This window comes from Pelodiscus sinensis, chromosome 32, assembly GCF_049634645.1.
Source record: "Pelodiscus sinensis isolate JC-2024 chromosome 32, ASM4963464v1, whole genome shotgun sequence".
Taxonomy (NCBI): domain Eukaryota; kingdom Metazoa; phylum Chordata; order Testudines; family Trionychidae; genus Pelodiscus; species Pelodiscus sinensis.
This window is the reverse complement of record NC_134742.1, coordinates 5,721,678-5,739,616: the sequence shown is the minus strand read 5'-3', so window position 1 is coordinate 5,739,616 and position 17,939 is coordinate 5,721,678. Positions and strand designations below refer to the sequence as shown.

Sequence of the window (17,939 nt, the reverse complement as noted above, 5' to 3'; positions counted from 1 at the left end):
AGCACTGATGAGCATTTTGCCACGCTTCATTTGCGTAATCTATTTGAGCTGTTTTTGCGCAAAAACAAGCAGTGTAGACATTTCCTTTTTGTGCAAAAAACCTTTTTGCTCAAGATCCTTCTTCTTCTCCGGGATGTCCACACTGCTTGTTTTTCTGCAAAAATGGCTTGAATAGATTATGCAAATGAAATGTGACGAAATGCTAATCAGCACTTCATTTGCATTCTCTCTGCTGGCAAAAGTCTGCAGTGTAGACAAACCTCAGGATACATCCACATTGGCAGGATTTTACACAAATAGTTTTAACGCAAGAGTTTTTGTGTTAAAGTATTTGTGCAAGAGAGCATCTACACTGGCATGTGCTTTTGTGCAAGAGTATACCCTGGAAAAGCCTTGTTATCTGCCCAGGCTGGGCCTAGTGCCTGGGCCATTCCACAGGTGGGTATTGCACCTCACAGCACAGCCAGGGGCACTGGGTTCCAAAGCAGACAGCCGCCCCCTGTCACACCCACACCTCACACCCACACCCACCCCAGGGTCATGAGGCACCAGAGCAGGCTATGAGGCAGGCTATGAAGGGACAGAAGAATTATAGAAATCAGAATGTGTGGGTCAGATCAGAGCACAATGGTAACTGTTCTGGTTTTATCTTCCAGACAATGGGGCTCAACCTGCATTATGGAAACATCCAGGTGTCCTTGGAGCTGCAGCTGTAATTGGGGCTGCGGTGGTCATCATAATTGCTTTAGCAGCAGCTCTGGGAGGTAAGTTCCCACCCCCTGAAGAGTCAGTCTCTGGGACTTTCCACCTTTGTGATGCCTATTGCCTAGAGCTGGCAGGGACCTTGAAAAGTCATTTAGTCCAGGCCCCTGCCTTCACAGAAGGATTAAGTACTATCCTTTAACTGATTTTTGCCTTAGGTCTCTAAATGGCCCCCTGGAGGCTTGAACTCACAACCCTGGGTTTAGCAGGTTAATGCTCAAACCACTGAGCTATGCCTTCCCCTCCATCTGCTCCTGGGCTCTTGTAGACAAGAGAGTTTTATAATGTCTGATGTACTTAATGGGTATCGTGAGAATAAATGTTAAGCAGCTTTAACTCTGCCGGCCACTCTTCTCTGGTTAGCAGGGAGGAACAGTCTTCTAGGCCCGTGTAAAGATGCATCAGGCAGACACTGCATGTGTCTGTATCTGACATTAACATAGAAACAGATTAGAAGGATCCTTATGATTCAGCATGATCACACGGCTGCTCTTAGGAGTAATTAGAATACAGACTGTACTATAAAGAAAATATGATGAAAGATTAAAAGTTTGTACTAACAGAAGCTTTGCAGTGGAACTTTAAGCAACAGCCAAGATGGGGTGTGGGCATATGTGTGCCTTTGTGTGTATGAATATGCATATACCAGAATAATGTTACGATGGCAATAAATGTGGTGTTTTGCCTTCTCGCCCCGGAAAGATATCCCGTGAAATTCTTTCAAGGATAAGAATCGAGACAGGTTGAGGATCCTCTTCCTGGCCCGTGGTACAGGTTTGCAGTTTTTGTATTGCATACTGTGTGCTGAAAATATTGTTAGCGAGGTTAAGAACTATTAGTAAGTCTTAACAACTAATTGGTTAAACTAGGATGAGAAGTTGATAAACATTAGACATTTAAAATGTTAAAGGACCAGGAGGCGTGGGGGGTAACTGAGGAGCCCACCCTCCTGTAAATTGGTAGTGGGACAAAGCCTGTGTCCGTGGAAAGGGGCCGATGAGCACGGAAAGCAGGATCAGGTCCAGACAAGCAGGCAGGAAAGCAAGCAAGATTGGAAAATAGGTTCAGAGTCCTGAGAGCACAGTGGTAGGAGTAAAGGAAAGCAGTAAGTCCAGGCATTGGAAATTCAAATCCCTGAAATAAAATGTGGAGTGGTAACATCTGAACGAAAGAACTTTTCCTTTTGGAGATGAGCGAGTATATTAAGGAAAAAGAGCGAGATGTTAACTCTGCAGAGTATGGAGAGAATGGAGACATCAGATTGTTATAAAAATGCTAAAAAGAAGAAAAGCGTGATAGGAAAAGAATTCTTGGTTTCTTTGCAGCCTTTTGAAAAATGGGCCCTTTTCCAAGGGAACCTCTGTAAATAATCCAGGCAAAGAGACAATCTGATTTAATATTTGACTATGGACACGTTAGTTAAATTTGCTAAAAGAGCAGAAGGGGTTTCTATTGAGACTTGACCACCCAAATGTATAAAATGTGCGCAATCTATTCACAGGTGTGTAAAAATAATTAAAGTAGTGTAAAGGAGATTAAATAAAGGAGAATGTATGCATGTATGCATCTCTGTGAGATTTTTAAGACCTCCTTAAACACTTCTGTTTTGTAGGCTTCAGATGATTTGGTTTGGTTTGGTTTTTAATAAAGCCAATTCATTCAAAGTTGCAAAAGTGACAAGACGCTTTTTGCCAGACAGAGGTAACTAGTGTTGCTTTGGCTTTTGGTATTCGACATGTAACCCCTTAAGGTATCTCAATGCTTTATCAGGTTCAAAGTCTTCTTATAAACCAAGTTATGGCTGATACAAAGGGTAGCCAAAACCAAGAAAATAGAGAGAGAGCCTGGATTTCTTGTTCAGTTACTACCTGAAAATAAAGGTAAAGGTTTGCAAAGTAAAGAAACTCTACAAATTTTGCCACCTCACTGTTTACCCATCTCTTCAGATAATTTATGAATAAGTTGACTAGGATTGGTTCCAGGACAGACCCTTGGGGGACCTCACTAGTTACCTCTCTCCATTCTGAAAACTGACCGTTTATATCTACTCTTTGTTTCCTGTCTCTTAACTTTTACCGATCCACGAGAGGACCTTCCACATGACAGTTTAGTTTGCTTTAGGTGAGGGACCTTGTCGAAGGCTTTCTGGAGATTTAAATGCATTATATCACCTGGATCCCTGTAGTGAGTCAGTGTGGGGATCCTGTTGACCCTGAAAAGGAAACTCTCTCTAAGACCCCTTACTGGGCTTGGCCAGAGCAACCCAGCCCCTGAGGACCAGAGGCTGAGGTAGGTAGACGGTGGAAGTGGGAAGCGGCCTAGGGACAGCCATTGGGTTGGTTGAGGAAATGGAGGTCAACTGGTTGGCGTGTTGCGGTCAGGATCTCCGCTGACCCAGTGGTATTCTGTACTGTCACTTTTAGGGCCCTGGGCCATGACGCAGTGAAGCAGGTGGGCCTACATCCCCCCCACCACTCTTCCCTTTGGAGGGCAGATTTCCCCTGAGGGGATAATCCCCCTGGGTGTGTCTAGACTGGCAAGTTTTTACGCAAAATCATATGATTTTGTGGAAAAACTTGCCAGCTGTCTACACTGGCCGCTTGAATTTCAGCAAGTACACTGACGATCTCATGTAAGATCGTCAGTGTTCTTGCGGAAATACTGTGCTGTTCCCGTTCGGGCAAAAGCCCTCTTGCGCAAATCATTTGCGCAAGAGGGCCAGTATAAACAGCACAGTACTGTTTTGCGCAAAAAAGCCCCGATCGTGAAAATGGCGATCGGGGCTTTTTTTGCGGAAAACCACGTCTAGATTGGCCACGGACGCTTTTCCTCAAAAAGTGCTTTTGTGGAAAAGCGTCCTGCCAATCTAGACGCGATTTTCCAAAAATGCTTTTAACGGAAAACTTTTCCGTTAAAAGCATTTCTGGAAAATCATGCCAGTGTAGACATAGCCCCTGTGCTTGTCGGCTTTCTTCCAAACAAAGAGACCCGACCCCCTCCCCCCAGCCTGCAGCAGGGCTTGACAATCTATGTAATCTACTCGCCCTGGGATTACAACCCGGAAGAGCCGAGTTCAGGTGATCTGCGCATGCTGGCGAGCAGGGCTCACCGTGGCTCAGCGAGTCCTATTAGTAAGTCCCAACAACTAATTGGTGAATCTAGGATGAGAAGTTGATAAACATTAGACATTTAAAATGTTAAAGAACCAAGAGGCGTGGGGGGTAGCTGAGGAGCCCACCCTCCTGTAAATTGGTAGTGGGACAAAGCCTGTGTCCGTGGAAAGGGGCCGGTCAGCACAGAAACCAGGATCAGGACATCAACTGGTCTGTGTGTTGTGGTCAGGATCCCCACTGACCCAGTGGCACCCTGCACTGCCACTGTTAGGGCCCTGGGCTGGGACGCAGTGGAGTGGGTGGGTTCTGCGTCCCCCCCACCTCTTTCCTTGGGGGGCTGGTTTCCCCCCCGGGACCCGACTCCCCTTCCCCCCCAGGCTGCAGACAGGCCTGCACTTTGGAACTATTTGTTTGTTGCCCCGCCCTGACTAAGGGTGCGGCTTTTCTAAGCTGAGGCTCAGCCTGACTCCAGGCCCGAGCCGCTGAACTGCTTTTGGGGTTTGCTTTGGCCTAGGATCTGGACATTTGGACTGCGGCTCAGCTGGGCTATAGGCCAGAGACCCCCCGTTACCCACTGGTAGCCCAGCCCAGGAGCCGGATTTCCTAGGCCCCCGAAATGGTCTGGCCGTCATCTAGGGTTCATCTAGACTGTCAACAAAGCTTCTGTCGACAAAGAGCATCTAGACTACAGCCAGTTCTAGTGTAGACGCAAAGGACAGTGTAGATGCAATAACACCGTCTATCGACAGAATCCACTTTTGTAGACACACCCCTAGTGAGGCAGCTTGGCCTCCCTCCAGCCAGAGACGAGTCCAGTCCCCCTTGTCCAGACGCTTGTTGCCCCCCTCAAAGAATTCGAGTTGATTTAAGGTGTAAATGGTCTTAGGAAGCAAATCCAGCAGCAGCAAATCCAGCAGCAGCAGCAAGCCCAGCAGGTCACATCCACTTGTTGGGGGTCTGATTCCCCCTAGTGGCTGCTCCATGGAACTGGTTGAATTACTGCACCACTCTTAATCTTCTGTTGTATTCAGAGGAAATGCAACCCAACACCATGGGTGGGAGGGACAAGGGGCCAGCCAGTAGCTGGTGGGACAAAGTCCCTAGGCATCAGGGAGAGGTAGCGGGGGGAGGCTACCTGAGAACAGCAAAAAAGATCAGCCCCCAACACACCACACTCACCAGTAGTGGCAGGGGAAGATGAGCAACACAGCCCCAACTCTCTCTGCTCTCCCGGGGCATCCCTCAGAGCGGAACAGCCCCTGCACTCACGGGCAGGAAGCAGAACAACGTGACTCTGGGAACAGAACAGGCCATACCGCCACTGCCAGCACCAGAACCCTGGCAGGTAGTCCCCTGGGCACATTGTCTGGGGGGGAAGAGGGAGAGGGCGGAGCAAGGGCAGGGAAGGAGTGGGGCAAGTTTGGGGAGAGAGGGCAGAGGGCAGAGCAAGTGGAGGGAGAGGCAGGATCTGGGGTATAGGGGATTTGGCTCTTCCTTGGTCTGGGTGAGGGTCACTGGTCTGTGCCCCCTCCCCTCATGTGCCTCCGCGCCAGTCACCCCTCTGTGTGAACCTTTCTGCTTTGAGGCTGCATGGAGGGGGGCAGAGTGCCCTGGGGCAGGCTGTCCCCTCACCTCCTACCAGGGTGTGTGTGTTGCCATTTGCTATGAAGCAGCAGGTACTGGCGGCTCTCAGAGAGCAGCCGTGTAACCCACGGGTCTGATCTGTTCTCAGAGTCCCTGTGCTCCCGTGCCTGCTCATTCTCCACTGAGAGATGGGAATGATCTCTCTCTCTCTTTCTCTTTCTCTTTCTCTTTCTCTTTCTCTTTCTCTCTTTTTCCAAGTGGAAAGATCTAAACAGCCTCCTCCCTGCCCCCCTACTTCTGGGTGCCCGGAGAACTGGATCAGAATCCAGGGGAAATTCTACTATTTTTCGAAGGCCGAAGGGAACTGGACCAACAGCCAGAAGAACTGCTCCTCACACGCTGCCTCCCTGGCCACGATTGAGAGTCTACGGCAGCTGGTGAGCCGCACGGACGCTTTGTGCCAAGCCCGACGATAGCCGGCACCGCAGGCTGGGCTGGAGTCAGGCTGGGCCCAGCCCCTCTAGGGCAGAGGGGAGCTGGGCGCCTCCCGGGCTGCGGGCCAGAGTCGGTGCGGTTCTGCCAGCCAAATTCTGGTTGGTTCTGGGGCTCCAGCCTTCCCCACCCTCCAGCTGCTCAGCGCCCCAGTTTGAGACTCCCCCTGTGCGGGGCTGAGCCGGCTGCAGGCCCAGCAGTAAGGCCTGATGAAGAAAGGGGCTTTAGGGACTGGAACCCTGCACCCTCTCATCTTGGGGCCCTGGCTGCAGCCTGTAATGCCCGTGTTCTGGGCCATCCCCATCCCAGACCGCTCCACTCCCCTGAGGGACGTGCCTGGGAGCTGGGCGGGAGGGAGCGCAGTGGGCTGGGGCCAGGTCACGCTGTTTTCTAGCACCGCAGTGAATGCAGGGGTGGAGCATCCCCTGTTGCCGGTCCCAGTCCTCCCCTCACCCCTGGTAATTTCCCGGGCCCTGTCGCTTGAGGAAAAGGGACTTGGAAGAGGGGATGGAGCAGGGGTGGGAAGAGGTGGGGTCAGATGGAGCCTGGGGTGGCAGGTGAGACCGGGGGTTGTCCTTGGTCCTGCATCTTCCTAGGGCAGGCGCTAGGTAGGGTCCTATCCTAGCCTCCTCCCCAACTTCCTGCCCTGACCCCCTCCCCAAAGTGGAGGTTGCACGGAGACAGCGCTTGAATGAAATGTGTTACTTTTACCCTTGCTCCCCAGCTCCGCAAAGCCCCAGAGTTCCCCAATGGTTGGGGTGGGGACAATTCACCCTGCCCTGTGCTCCCTGCCCTCCACTGCCCTGCCCTGGTGGCAGGGGTCTGTCTGCCCCCTCCTGCAGCTCCCTCTCCCCCCTGCCCTGCTGCGCCCTGAGAGGGGGCCACTGGGCCGACAGTGACCTTGTTGCTCAATCCCTGCTTCACCCAATAGGTGCCACAGCCCCAGGACCTGGTTGGCTGAAGGGTTAATACTGTTAGCAGAGTTGGGCTAACAGCTGGTTTTGTTGGGTTTCTAAGCACTCCCTGCTGCCCTACCCAGGCAGACTGGACCACTGGATTGGCCTCCGGAAGGACGCAGGCGGGGTCTGGAAATGGGTCAATGGCACCGAGTTCGACCATCGGTGAGTCTGTTTCCTTCTCTGTGTTGGGTGGGAGTTGATGGAAATGTCCCACTGGCTGCTTTCACCTCCCCTCCTATCTAGGGCAGTGTAGGGAGGGGGAGATCCTGAGGGGCTGTGAGTGCGGTAGCTCCCCTCCCTCTCTTGGGGTGTCTCCCCCGGTCTGTGCCTGGCATACGCTGACTCTAGCTCCGACTGCCTCTGGCTTGCAGGTTTGAAATACAAGGGGGAGCCGACTGTGCCTACCTGAATGACGACCTCAATGTCAGCAGCTCCAGCTGCAGCACGCCGAGGAAATGGCTCTGTAGCAAACCTGATGCCCCTACCCAGGGAGAGGAGTGTGTCGTGGGAGGGAAATCATGAGCCCAAAGGAATCTGTTCCGGTCTCCTCCATGACCTCCCAGTGGCGGATGAAGGCCCAGCTGGGGAATGCAAACCCCAGTCCCACCCCTGGAGCCAAAACCCACCCACCCCCAGCCCGATCCTTCCTGGCCACCTGGAGGGCTGGGGCTGCCGTGCTGTGGCCCGGGCTCCAGTCCTCCCTGGCGGCTAAGAAGCCGGACCGCCATGCTGCGTCCCCAGCCCTCCCTGATGGCTAGGGAATCCAGGCTGCTATGCTGTGTCTCTAGCCTTCCCCAGCATCCAAGAAGCTAAGCTGCCATGTCGCAACCACAGTCCTCCTGCCAGCCAAGCATGTAGGCAATTTTAGGGTATGTCTAGTCTTCAGGGTTTTGTTGACAGAAGTTGTCAACAGATACTGTTGACAAAGCTTCTGTCGACAAAGAGCGTCTAGACTACATCCAGTTCTGTCGACAAAGCAAGCTGCTTTGTCGACATAACAGTGTGGACACAAAGGACAGTGTAGATGCAATAATGCCTTCTCTCGACAGAACTCTGTTGATAAAAGGCGTTATTCCTCGTAGAATGAGGTTTACATACGTCGACAAAACTGCTGAGATTTGTCTACATTATGTCGACATAACTCAAAGGCAGTGTGGACGCAGGTATAGTTTTGTCGACAAAAGTCCACTTTTGCCGACAAAACCCTGTAGTCTAGACACACCCTTGGGAAGGAAGGATTGAAAAAACATGAAGATCATGTGTTACGAGAGGAAGTGAACCGGGTAGTTAACCCAGTGTTACCAGAAATCAAGGGAATGTCATAGGAAGAGCAATTTATAGTTTATAATATGCTATAACCCAACTTTTTAATGAGATACAAATCATTAATCCTCCAGTTGCTTTAAACCCGGGGTGTCCAACATGCTAGCCAATAGCCACATGTGGCTATTTGGCCAGTAGAGTGTGGCTAGTTAGCTTGGCCAGTGTGGCTATTTGGCCATTTGAGTGTGGCTTCAGAACTGGATGGACACCCCAGCTTTCAACAACGATCAGTATTTAGGTGATCTGCTAGGAATGTGGAGAGTGTGTTGTCAATATAATAATGAAAGCATTTTAATTTCACCTAATCTCGTGTTTCCCAATTGGTGCTCTGTGGAATCCTCGGGTTCCGCGAAGCGAAAGTAAGGGTCCTGTGAGAACTCATTACTCTCCCGCCCCCTCTTAAAGAGAAAGAGCCTTTTTGTGGCGGTGCGTGGAGGGTCTTTTTTCCTTTTCCCATCAACAAATTTTACTCTAGCAACCCTAGGGGTTCCTTGAAATTCTTTCAAGCTGAAAAGATTTCCGTGGCCAAATACAATTGGGAAACACTGACCTAATCAAAGATGAACCATTGTGGAGTTGGTATTGTCCAGATGTTTTCAAAAGTCAGAAAAGAAGTGATCCACATGTGTTTCTCCTTGTATGTCTCATTCACTGTCTCATTACCAGTGTATGACCCAGACAACGAGATGTACAGGCAGTTGGCAGCTGTCTGTTCCAATAGGGTGTGTCTAGACTACAGGGTTTTGTCGACAAAAGTGGACTTTTGTCGACAAAACTATACCTGCGTCCACACTGCCTTTGAGTTATGTCAACATAACGTCGACAAAACTCAGCAGGGTCGCACAATGCATCAGGGAATGTTATCAACTGGCTGGTAAAACCCCGCCCAGGGTAAAAGCCCACACTACCAGGGCGCAGGCGTCCTCGGTATCATTTGGGGCTCAGGTACCGATTACGGAAATTTGCAGGGTGGCCATGTGGTCGTCCCTCCATACCTTTACGGCGCACTCTGCGCTGGCACAGCAGGCCAGGGAGGATGCAGGGGTGGGCTCTGCAGTCCTCAATTCTGTGTTGTAAATATGTTGAGTTGTTACTGTTGTTAACACGTGCCTTCTGTGTGTTTTCCTGTTTGAATAAATTCGTTCTGTTTATTCATCTTTACCATGGCTCTTGTGGTCTGACTGCTCCGACCCCTCCTCCGTATGTGAGGTTGACTTGGAAGTCACCTACTTCGAATGGACATGAGCAACCACTCGAAGAAGAAAAGAACGGATACTTACCTGTAACTGTTGTTCTTCAAGATGTGTTGCTCATGTCCATTCGACTCCCACCCTACCTCCTCTTCGTCGGAGTCTCCGGCAAGAAGGAACTGAGGTGGGGCAGCGCCGGCATGGGTACTTATGCCCCGCCATGGCGGCACCACTCCAGGGGGCGCCCTGCCGGCGCTACGAGTACCACTAGGGAAAACACTCCGGAAGACGCGGTGCACGCGGTGCGCACACCTACTTCAAATGGACATGAGCAACCACTCGAAGAACAACAGTTACAGGTAAGTAACGGTTCTTTTCTTTTGAAAAAGGGGTTCCCCCCCCCCAAAAGAACCACATCTACACTGCGGTTTCTTTTTCGAAAAACCCTTTTTCAAAAAAGTACTCTCACGTGATTATGCAAACGAAGCGTGAGATTTGTAAAACTGCGCTTCATTTGAACTTTCGATCGGCTTCATTTACATTCCTCTTTCGAAAGAGGAATGTAGTGTAGACATGCCCTGAGATTAATCTGGGTTTAAATCAGTTAAGTAAACTAAGCTAACCTCAATAGCATAAGCTTCTGCACCTCACACTCAAGAACTGAAAAACTCAGACCAGTCCTATTTTGACATACCGGAGCCAACTCTTGGCTGTCGTTTCATATCACCATCTTATCGAGAACAAGTGTGAGTATATTAAACCACCGCTTATAGCCATAATCCCATATGTATCTTAGATTGCTTATACTGCATTTGTAACCCTGATTTTACTACTCACGTTGCTATTTGATCTAGTCCATATATTTAAATAAAGTTTTCAACTGTTTTGTCTCAGTGGGAACATCCTCTCATACCCCCGAGGATCCTCTGTACATTCTGTGTTGCCTGATTCTCGGCCGAGAATCTTCTTATCTTCTGATCCATTCAGTCGTCAAGCCAACCACCCAAACTCTTCACATAAATAATATTCACCCTCCTTAAATCAGGCAACAATAAAGAAACTAACGTTGGGGCATCCTAGTACATCGAGCTCCCGTGACAGCCGCGGAGAAAGGGAACTTTCCCCTGCAGCCAGAGGCGTAGCGAAGGAGAGGATGGGGAGGGGCAGTTGCCCCTGGGTGCCACATTGGGGGGACGGGGCGCCAATTTAGTTGCCTGTGAACAGCCCCTGCAGCGCTGACCCTGACTTCCACCCTCTCCTGGTCTGACTGGAGGCTGGGGTGCAGCTGCAGGCCAGGCAGACCCTGGAATGACAAAGCCCTCGAGATGCAGGGGCAGTTGCAGGCGAGGGCCAACCCCTAGTTAAGCCTCCCCACTCTGGACGGGAGTAGATAGAAACCAGAGCCAGCCCCCAGAGTCCCTTGTCCCTGTGAGGATCTGCTGCAAGAGCTGCGTTACACTCACCACTGGCCAGCCTCTTCCAGCTCCCTGCCAGGAACCCTTCACCACCCACTGCCATCCCTGACTCCTGCACCCTCACCCCAGCCCTGAGCCTGCCCCCGAATTCAACCTCCTGCCTGGGTCCTTAACTCCCCCCGCGTCCCTCCAAACAACAACCCCCTGTCCCGAACCCACCTCCTCACACAGGAACCCCCTGCTCTGAGCCCCCCTACACGTCCCATCCCTCTGCTTAAGAACACGAGCAAAGCCTGGGACCTTCCTCAGCTCTCTACAGAGACCGGCTCCCGCTCCGGCTACGCTGCAGCAGTTGCTCGCAACGCAGTGCTACCCGGGAGCTGCACAGCACCCCCATCATGCTGCCAAGCTTGGCGTGGACACACCGGATGAACAGCGTGTGCTACCCCTATGCGGAGCTGAAGCAATTCTCCGGCCTCGGCCAGCCACATCGGTGCAATTTGTGGTCACCCCAAAGCGCCGGGCTTCGCTATCCTTGTGGTCTGCGAGCTCCTGCTTCCCATGTGGCAAATTCTACACTTTGGCCAGATGGGGGCAGCACAGAGGGTGCAAGCCAAACCCTGTTTGCATGTTCCCCTCCCGGGAGTAAGGGTTATTTCGAGGGAAGGGTTTTCTCTCAAAATAACCCCACGGGGACTGAGTTTGATGTCCCGAAATAGCGCTAGCATGGAAAAGCAGCCGTCCACGATTATGCAGATGACATGCACGTTAGTTAAATCCCCGCTTCATTTGCAATTTCGGATGTTCACATTTGCATTCCTCCCTCGAAGAAGGAATGAAATGTAGACATACTCTTTAGATTATAGGGATGTCTGTCTAAGAGACTAGGGACGTGTTATGTACAAGCCCAAAGTTATGCTTTTAAGCACTCACTTTGCAGCAGGCACACCACAGAGATATAGGAGCAGTAGGCCGTAATTCGGTGTCAGGCATGCTAATGGATAAATTGCAGCTTTGGCTTTGAAAGCACGTGTGCCACGGTGGCTGCAAATATCAGCTCCCGCAGCTAGGCAGATATCTGCATTTGCAAAGGGGGGGCCACGGTGGAATGGCCGCAGAGCAGGGGCTCACATGGTTGCCTTGTGTTTTTCCCCGTTTTCTGGGAGAGTGCAACTTTGAGTTCCCATGGGAACCTGCAGGTGGGAAGGGAGTCTGTGTGTGACCTCTGGTGGGTAAATGGGGTTGGGGGGTAGAAAAAGGGAGAGAACTGGTTGGTGGGACGCAAGTCAGGGAGAAGAGGTGGGTGGGACAGTGGAAGGGAGTTGGAGGAGAACAGGGATGGAGCATCTATCACCTCCATGTTCTCCCCTCTCATGGATTTGCCAGGATCTGGAGGGAGCTGTCCCTTCAGAGGAGAAAGGTCCCTCTCCCTACCCACTGTGTGTGAGCCAAGGGGGGGGGGGGATCAGCACAGCTGTTTGTTGTGGGAGTTGGGGAGCCTAGAGGGGCTCTGTCTGTGGGGGACAGACTAGCAGTTAGGGATGTGGGGGAAGGAGCTGGCAGAGGGGGGCTCTGTGGGGGATTGACTGGCAGTGATGCTGCCTGTGGGCAGTCTGTCCCCCACAGAGTCTTTGAGGCATGTGATGCCTGCCTGTGAGCCTGATCCGTGCGTGGGAAGCACTCACCACCCAGTTCCCACACAGCCGCACTCACCATCAGTTGAGTAAAAAAAGTTTTGTATACCCTGCACCCGAGTATACCCCATGGGGGTTGGGGGATTGTGGGCTTTGTAAAAACGAATATAATCCGCGGGTTATAGTCGCTAAAATACAGTATATGCCTCAGAGGCTCACTGTGACCCTCCACACTGCCTCTTTCCTTTTCTAGAGGCTAGGGTCACAGCTTACTGAATCATCCTCATCATTGACAAAGTCAAAGGACTGGGGTGAAACCCTCCCGTAATACTGGCCTCCCATTCCAGGAGCAGACTTTTTAGTGGCGTGGGCAGGGTGGGGAAGCCCAGGTCCACCCACTACTCCAGGTTCCAGCCCAGGGGCCCTAGGTAGCAGCAAATGGTTGGATTTTCCTCTTGCCACCATACACCAACCTTTTCCCTGGGCCACTTCCCCAAATGCCAGGCCTTCAGCTGCCCCCCACCATCCTGGGGGGAGTGGTGTTCCAAAGGATCAGGTAAGTGGCTCCCCTATCCCAAACAGTGTGAGACAAAGAGGAGGGAGAGTCCCTGCTCCCACCAGCCCTTCCACCATTGCCCTTCTAGGACCACTCATGGGGCCAGGCAGAGGAGCCTGGGCTGCTGCCTACCCCACAGAAAAGGCTGGGGCTGGGAACTGTGGCCTGTCCCCCCAGAGAAGAGACCAGGAGGTCCAATTAAGAGAGGTGCAAGAGAAGCAGCATCGCCTCCTCAAAAATCTCCAACTCTCCCAGTAGGCAAAAATTGCGATCTCCATCGAGATCACCTTCTTCTTGTTAACATGCCTGTAGAAACCTTTCTTGTTATCCTTCACATCCTTTGCCAGTCGCAAGTCCACCTGAGGGTTAATGTATGTGTGTGCCGGATTTGGATGTAGGCAACACTCTCAGGAGAATAATTGTAAATATTTACACATAGGGTGTGTCTAGACTACAGGGTTTTGTCGACAAAACTATACCTGCGTCCACACTGCCTTTGATTTATGTCGACATAACGTCGACAAAACTCAGCAGTTTTGTCGACGTATGTAAACCTCATTCTACAAGGAATAACGCCTTTTATCGACAGAGTTCTGTCGATAGAAGGCGTTATTGCATCTACACTGTCCTTTGCGTCCACACTGTTATGTCGACAAAGCGGCTTGCTTTGTCGACAGAACTGGATGTAGTCTAGACGCTCTATGTCGACATAAGTTTTGTCGACAGATTCTGTCGACAAAACTTATGTCAACGTAAGCCTGTAGTCTAGACATACCCATAGGTATCAAAATCTTTTTGTACAGGCTTTCTGAAATATTTCACTTCCCTTGCAGCAGGATTTTGGTCACTTTCAGTGATGATCAAGTTTCAGAGGGATTAGTTTGGTTCAGGAAAAATCACAAGGAGTCCTCTGGTATTGTAAAGACTAACACATTTCATAGGCTATTAGGGCCTAAGCTTTCATGAGCTACAGCTGGGGAGAGGGTCTCTCACAAGTGTGAAATAGTCCTGTATTTTGTCTCACAAGTGTGAAATGCAGAGCGTATGCTGATACTCGTCAAAGATCACACAGGAAAGAAGCAGGTGGTAAACCACTGCTTGGGCAGGCACCTGTAGCCATGTTAGATCATTTCCTCTACAGTAGTGGAGCAGACAGAAAAAAAAAAAGTACCATTAAAGAAAAGTAACATGAAGCCTGAGTTTGAGATAATATTTGCCTATCAGGGAAGTGGGGGAGAATCACATGATATTCTTGCACTTCATTAAAAGATTTCAGTGTAAGGGTAGATAGTTAAGTCATTTGGTCTCAGTCTCCTAGTCCCTCCAGAACACTAATCATTTCTAGCACTATTACATTAAAAAAAATGGTGTTAAAAACAGTTGCAAAGTCAAATACTCCAGTTAAGATACTAGAATTTAGGTTGCCTGTGCAACCTTAATTTTGTCCCTTTGTGCAAACATTGTGTTACTGTCTTTAATTACATGATCACAGACTATTTTCCCATAGGATTCTTGCCTTATTCAGTACACAGGATACATGATGATCTGGGAATCAATCAGAGTTGTGGAGTTCAGGAGACAGTCTGACCCTTACCTCATTTGTTGAGGAAATAGAAATGTGTGTAATGATAGTGAAGGAAACAGGGGATTGCAGATTGGAGAACGTGGGTCTTATTTAATGCCGCTGTTTGCCACCCTAGGAGATGGATTCTAACCCTGCCTCTGCTACAGTTCCTGTGTGGTGCTGAGCGAGTCACTGAAACCAAACTTTTCATATGTGGTCACCAGTTGAGAGTATTTCTGGTTTTTTGGCTGATGAGTGTAAGACACCAGAGGGACCTGTCCTGCAGAAATCATGAGTGCTCAGTGCTCCTGCCTGTCACTGAAGCCGATGGGCAGGTGCTTTAAATGTTTCAAGTGGTAGAAAAATGACACCGAGTATTCCAAAAAAAATGATCATAGGCATCTGTAGGTGGGCACCAGTAGTTAGTGTTCTGTGACCTTAATCTCTAGGGTATGTCTACACTGCCACCCTACTTCGAACTAGGGTGGCTAATGTAGGCATTCGAAGTTGCAAATGAAGCCTGGGATATTTAAATATCCCACTGCTGTTTTTAATTCAAAGCCTCTGGCCCCAGGCAACTCTGGGGGGAGGTTAGTCCCAGCACTACCCCTTCCAGGGTGGGGGTGGAGCTGGCCCATGACCATGTACCAAAGTTCGTTAAGTGGCTCCTCTGCAAAAATTATTGCCCACCCCGATCTACACTTTGAATAGGGAGTATAAAGAGAAATATTATGTAAGTACTCATTCATTGACTGAGTCAAGAGTCCTTTGGAAAAATATATATAATCATATTATAAAAGATGGTATCATAATCCATCCATGCAATGGGGGTGAATTAAAGCTTCATGGGAAACCATAAATGCTGGCATTTCCTAGCATTTGAATGCTTGATTTTACAATTGCAACTTTCTTCTAGAATAGTGAGTAGTCCTCTGGCATCCTAGAGACGAACAAAGATTATAAGCCTTTATGGGTAAAATCTTTTCATCAGATGAACTGGAATGGAAATGATAGAATCCAAGGTATATATAACAGCAAAAGCCTGTCAGTTATAAGACAAGTGTTATGAAGCTAATTAAAAAACAACCAATAGTCTAGTAGCACCTTAAAGTCCAGTCATTTCATGGGCTGTGCCCACGAAAGCTTATGATACCATCTACATGTTATGTTAGTCTTTAGGATTCAATTAGACCATAGGGTCCCAAACTGGGGAGCATGAAGAAACACACGCAGCTCAGGCTGGCTGGGGTGGGGGGAAGATGGAACTTCCCGGGCAGACTTAAAAAAAGGCCACCTTAAAAGGGCAATGCCTGCTTGGCTCTTAAAAGGGCAACTTTTTTTTTTGTTTGGTCAACAACTTTTCCCGTGGAGTACCAGTCCTTTTTTTTTTACAGTGGTCCTGGGAATTAATGGGGACATGACTTTTTTTGGCCCCGGTCAGTAACTTTTTTTTTTCTCAACAAGTTTTGCTGCTATTTTTTTGAGTGGGCGGGGGGCGTGAGGGTTTCTCAAAAATCAAAAAGGGAGTGTGATGCCAAAAAGTTTGGGAACCACTATACTAGACTATTCATTGTTTTTTAAGTTTGTTACAAGCTCACTCGGCTCCCCCTCTGAAACTTTTGAAACTAATTAAACCAGGCTGAATATGTCCCATTCATAGTTTTTTATGTTGAAATTGGAATATCAACGGCAGTAAATGAATTCCAGTTTAGAAGACTCTCTCTGTAATTGGGTGATAAAATTGGGTTGGTTTAATTTGGGGGGGGTTTAACTGAAAACTGAAATTTAATCCCATGGATTTATGTTGCTCTCCACCTTGTGAATGGGATTTGAAGGTTTTGGGGCTATCTCCAGCTTCTTCCTGCTGGGTGGTAATAATCCCCTCAGGTTCCTCATACTGCAAAGAAACGTAAGTACTCCTTACTTTTTTAAATGCCTGAGAGCCCTTCTGCTGCTTTCCCTCAGGACTGTCAATATAACCATAGTTCATGAATTCTTCCAGCCTGAACATTTATGGATATTTAATATGCCTTATTCTAACTGGCAACCTCAACTATAAATTAAAACAAATTGGCCGTGTCTAGACTGGCCAGTTTTTCTGGAAAATCAGCCGCTTTTCCGGAAAAACTTGCCAGCTGTCTACACTGCCCGCTTGAATTTCCGCAAAAGCACTGACTTCCTACTGTAAGAAATCAGTGCTTTTTGTGGAAATATTATGCTGCTCCCTTTTGGGCAATAGTCCCTTTTGTGCAAAACTTTTGCGCAAAAGGGCCAGTGTAGACAGCAGAGATTTGTTTTCCGCAAAAAAGCCCCGATCGGGAAAATGGCAATCGGGGCTTTTTTGCGGAAAAGCGCGTCTAGATTAGCCACGGACGCTTTTCCGCAAAAAGTGCTTTTGCGGAAAAGTGTCCGTGCTAATCTAGACGCTCTTTTCCAAAAATGATTTTAACGGAAAACTTTTCCGTTAAAAGCATTTGCGGAAAATCATGCCAGTTTAGACGTAGCCATTTTGTATTGGAATTATTTCTAAAAGATGCTGGGCTTGCTGTCCAGTTGAGACTACAGACTTTATAGCTGTATTGTCAGGCAGCCAAAGTGGTAGTAAGTATTGCAGGAAATGTGGGATACCACATACGACCAGTGCCGTCTAACACCATTTCCCACTTGTCATGACACTGTATAAATGCAAGCACAACCAGTTTACCGGGGCCACAAATTCTACCCTCTGTTGTCAACTCTCATGATTTTTTCACAAGGCTCATGCTAATTATTGTTTTCCTAAAATCCCCAGCTCCTGGAGCCATGTGGATATGTGATTTCAATCTTAATGCCTAAAAAGGAAGTAAGTTTCTAGCCCTCATGGCTGAGCAGAAAACTCCCAAATGTGACCCACCCTGAAGCTTAAAGGCTCAAAAATCAGAAGGCAACTAAAGAGCCTGAGATCTCTTATTTGTACATAATCGTTATAATTTTAAAGCCAATCTCATGATTCTGGTGAGCCTGACTCAACATTCTGAACAGCTGGGGTTGGCCACGCTACAGTCTATTGAATAGACTCTTGTGCTGCCAGTCCCCATGCATGGAGCCCGATTCAGAGACACGGACTGGGTGCCCTTTGCTCCCAGGACTTCAGTTGCACGACCTCTCCTGCATTCAAGTCCTGATACAGCAGTGTTTGTCTTGGAAAAGGCCGTTCAACCACCCCGTGCAGCAGAGTTTGTCACTAGCACTAGGGTTGAGTCCCCAAAAACACATAGGCTGTGTCTACATTGGCCGCGAGTTCTTGCGCAAGTACACTGACGTTCTAATGTATGAAAACAGTGCTTCCTGCGCAAGAATTATGATGC

The 17,939-nt window shown here is 49.1% G+C and overlaps 1 protein-coding gene across 5 annotated transcripts in view; it reads left to right on the top strand.

Annotated features, from left to right (window-relative positions):
- The window catches only part of LOC102462874 (C-type lectin domain family 2 member B-like), a 39,032-nt gene extending 30,974 nt beyond the window's left edge, over window positions 1-8,058 (top strand). Inside the window, exons 2-6 of one of the 5 annotated variants that reach the window (XR_012898503.1) lie at window positions 657-764; window positions 1,465-1,536; window positions 5,718-5,896; window positions 6,991-7,072; window positions 7,282-7,338. Coding sequence is in view for 4 of the 5 variants with exons in the window: in XM_075913811.1 (XP_075769926.1) it covers window positions 657-764; window positions 5,718-5,896; window positions 6,969-7,072; window positions 7,282-7,432 (542 nt within the window). In the remaining variant the exon portion in view is untranslated. Of the gene's footprint in view, window positions 1-656; window positions 765-1,464; window positions 1,537-5,717; window positions 5,897-6,968; window positions 7,073-7,281 lie in introns of all 5 variants that reach the window. The other 4 variants (XM_075913811.1, XM_075913809.1, XM_075913810.1 and 1 more) reach the window with 4 other exon arrangements.
- The last annotated feature ends 9,881 nt before the right edge of the window (window positions 8,059-17,939 follow it).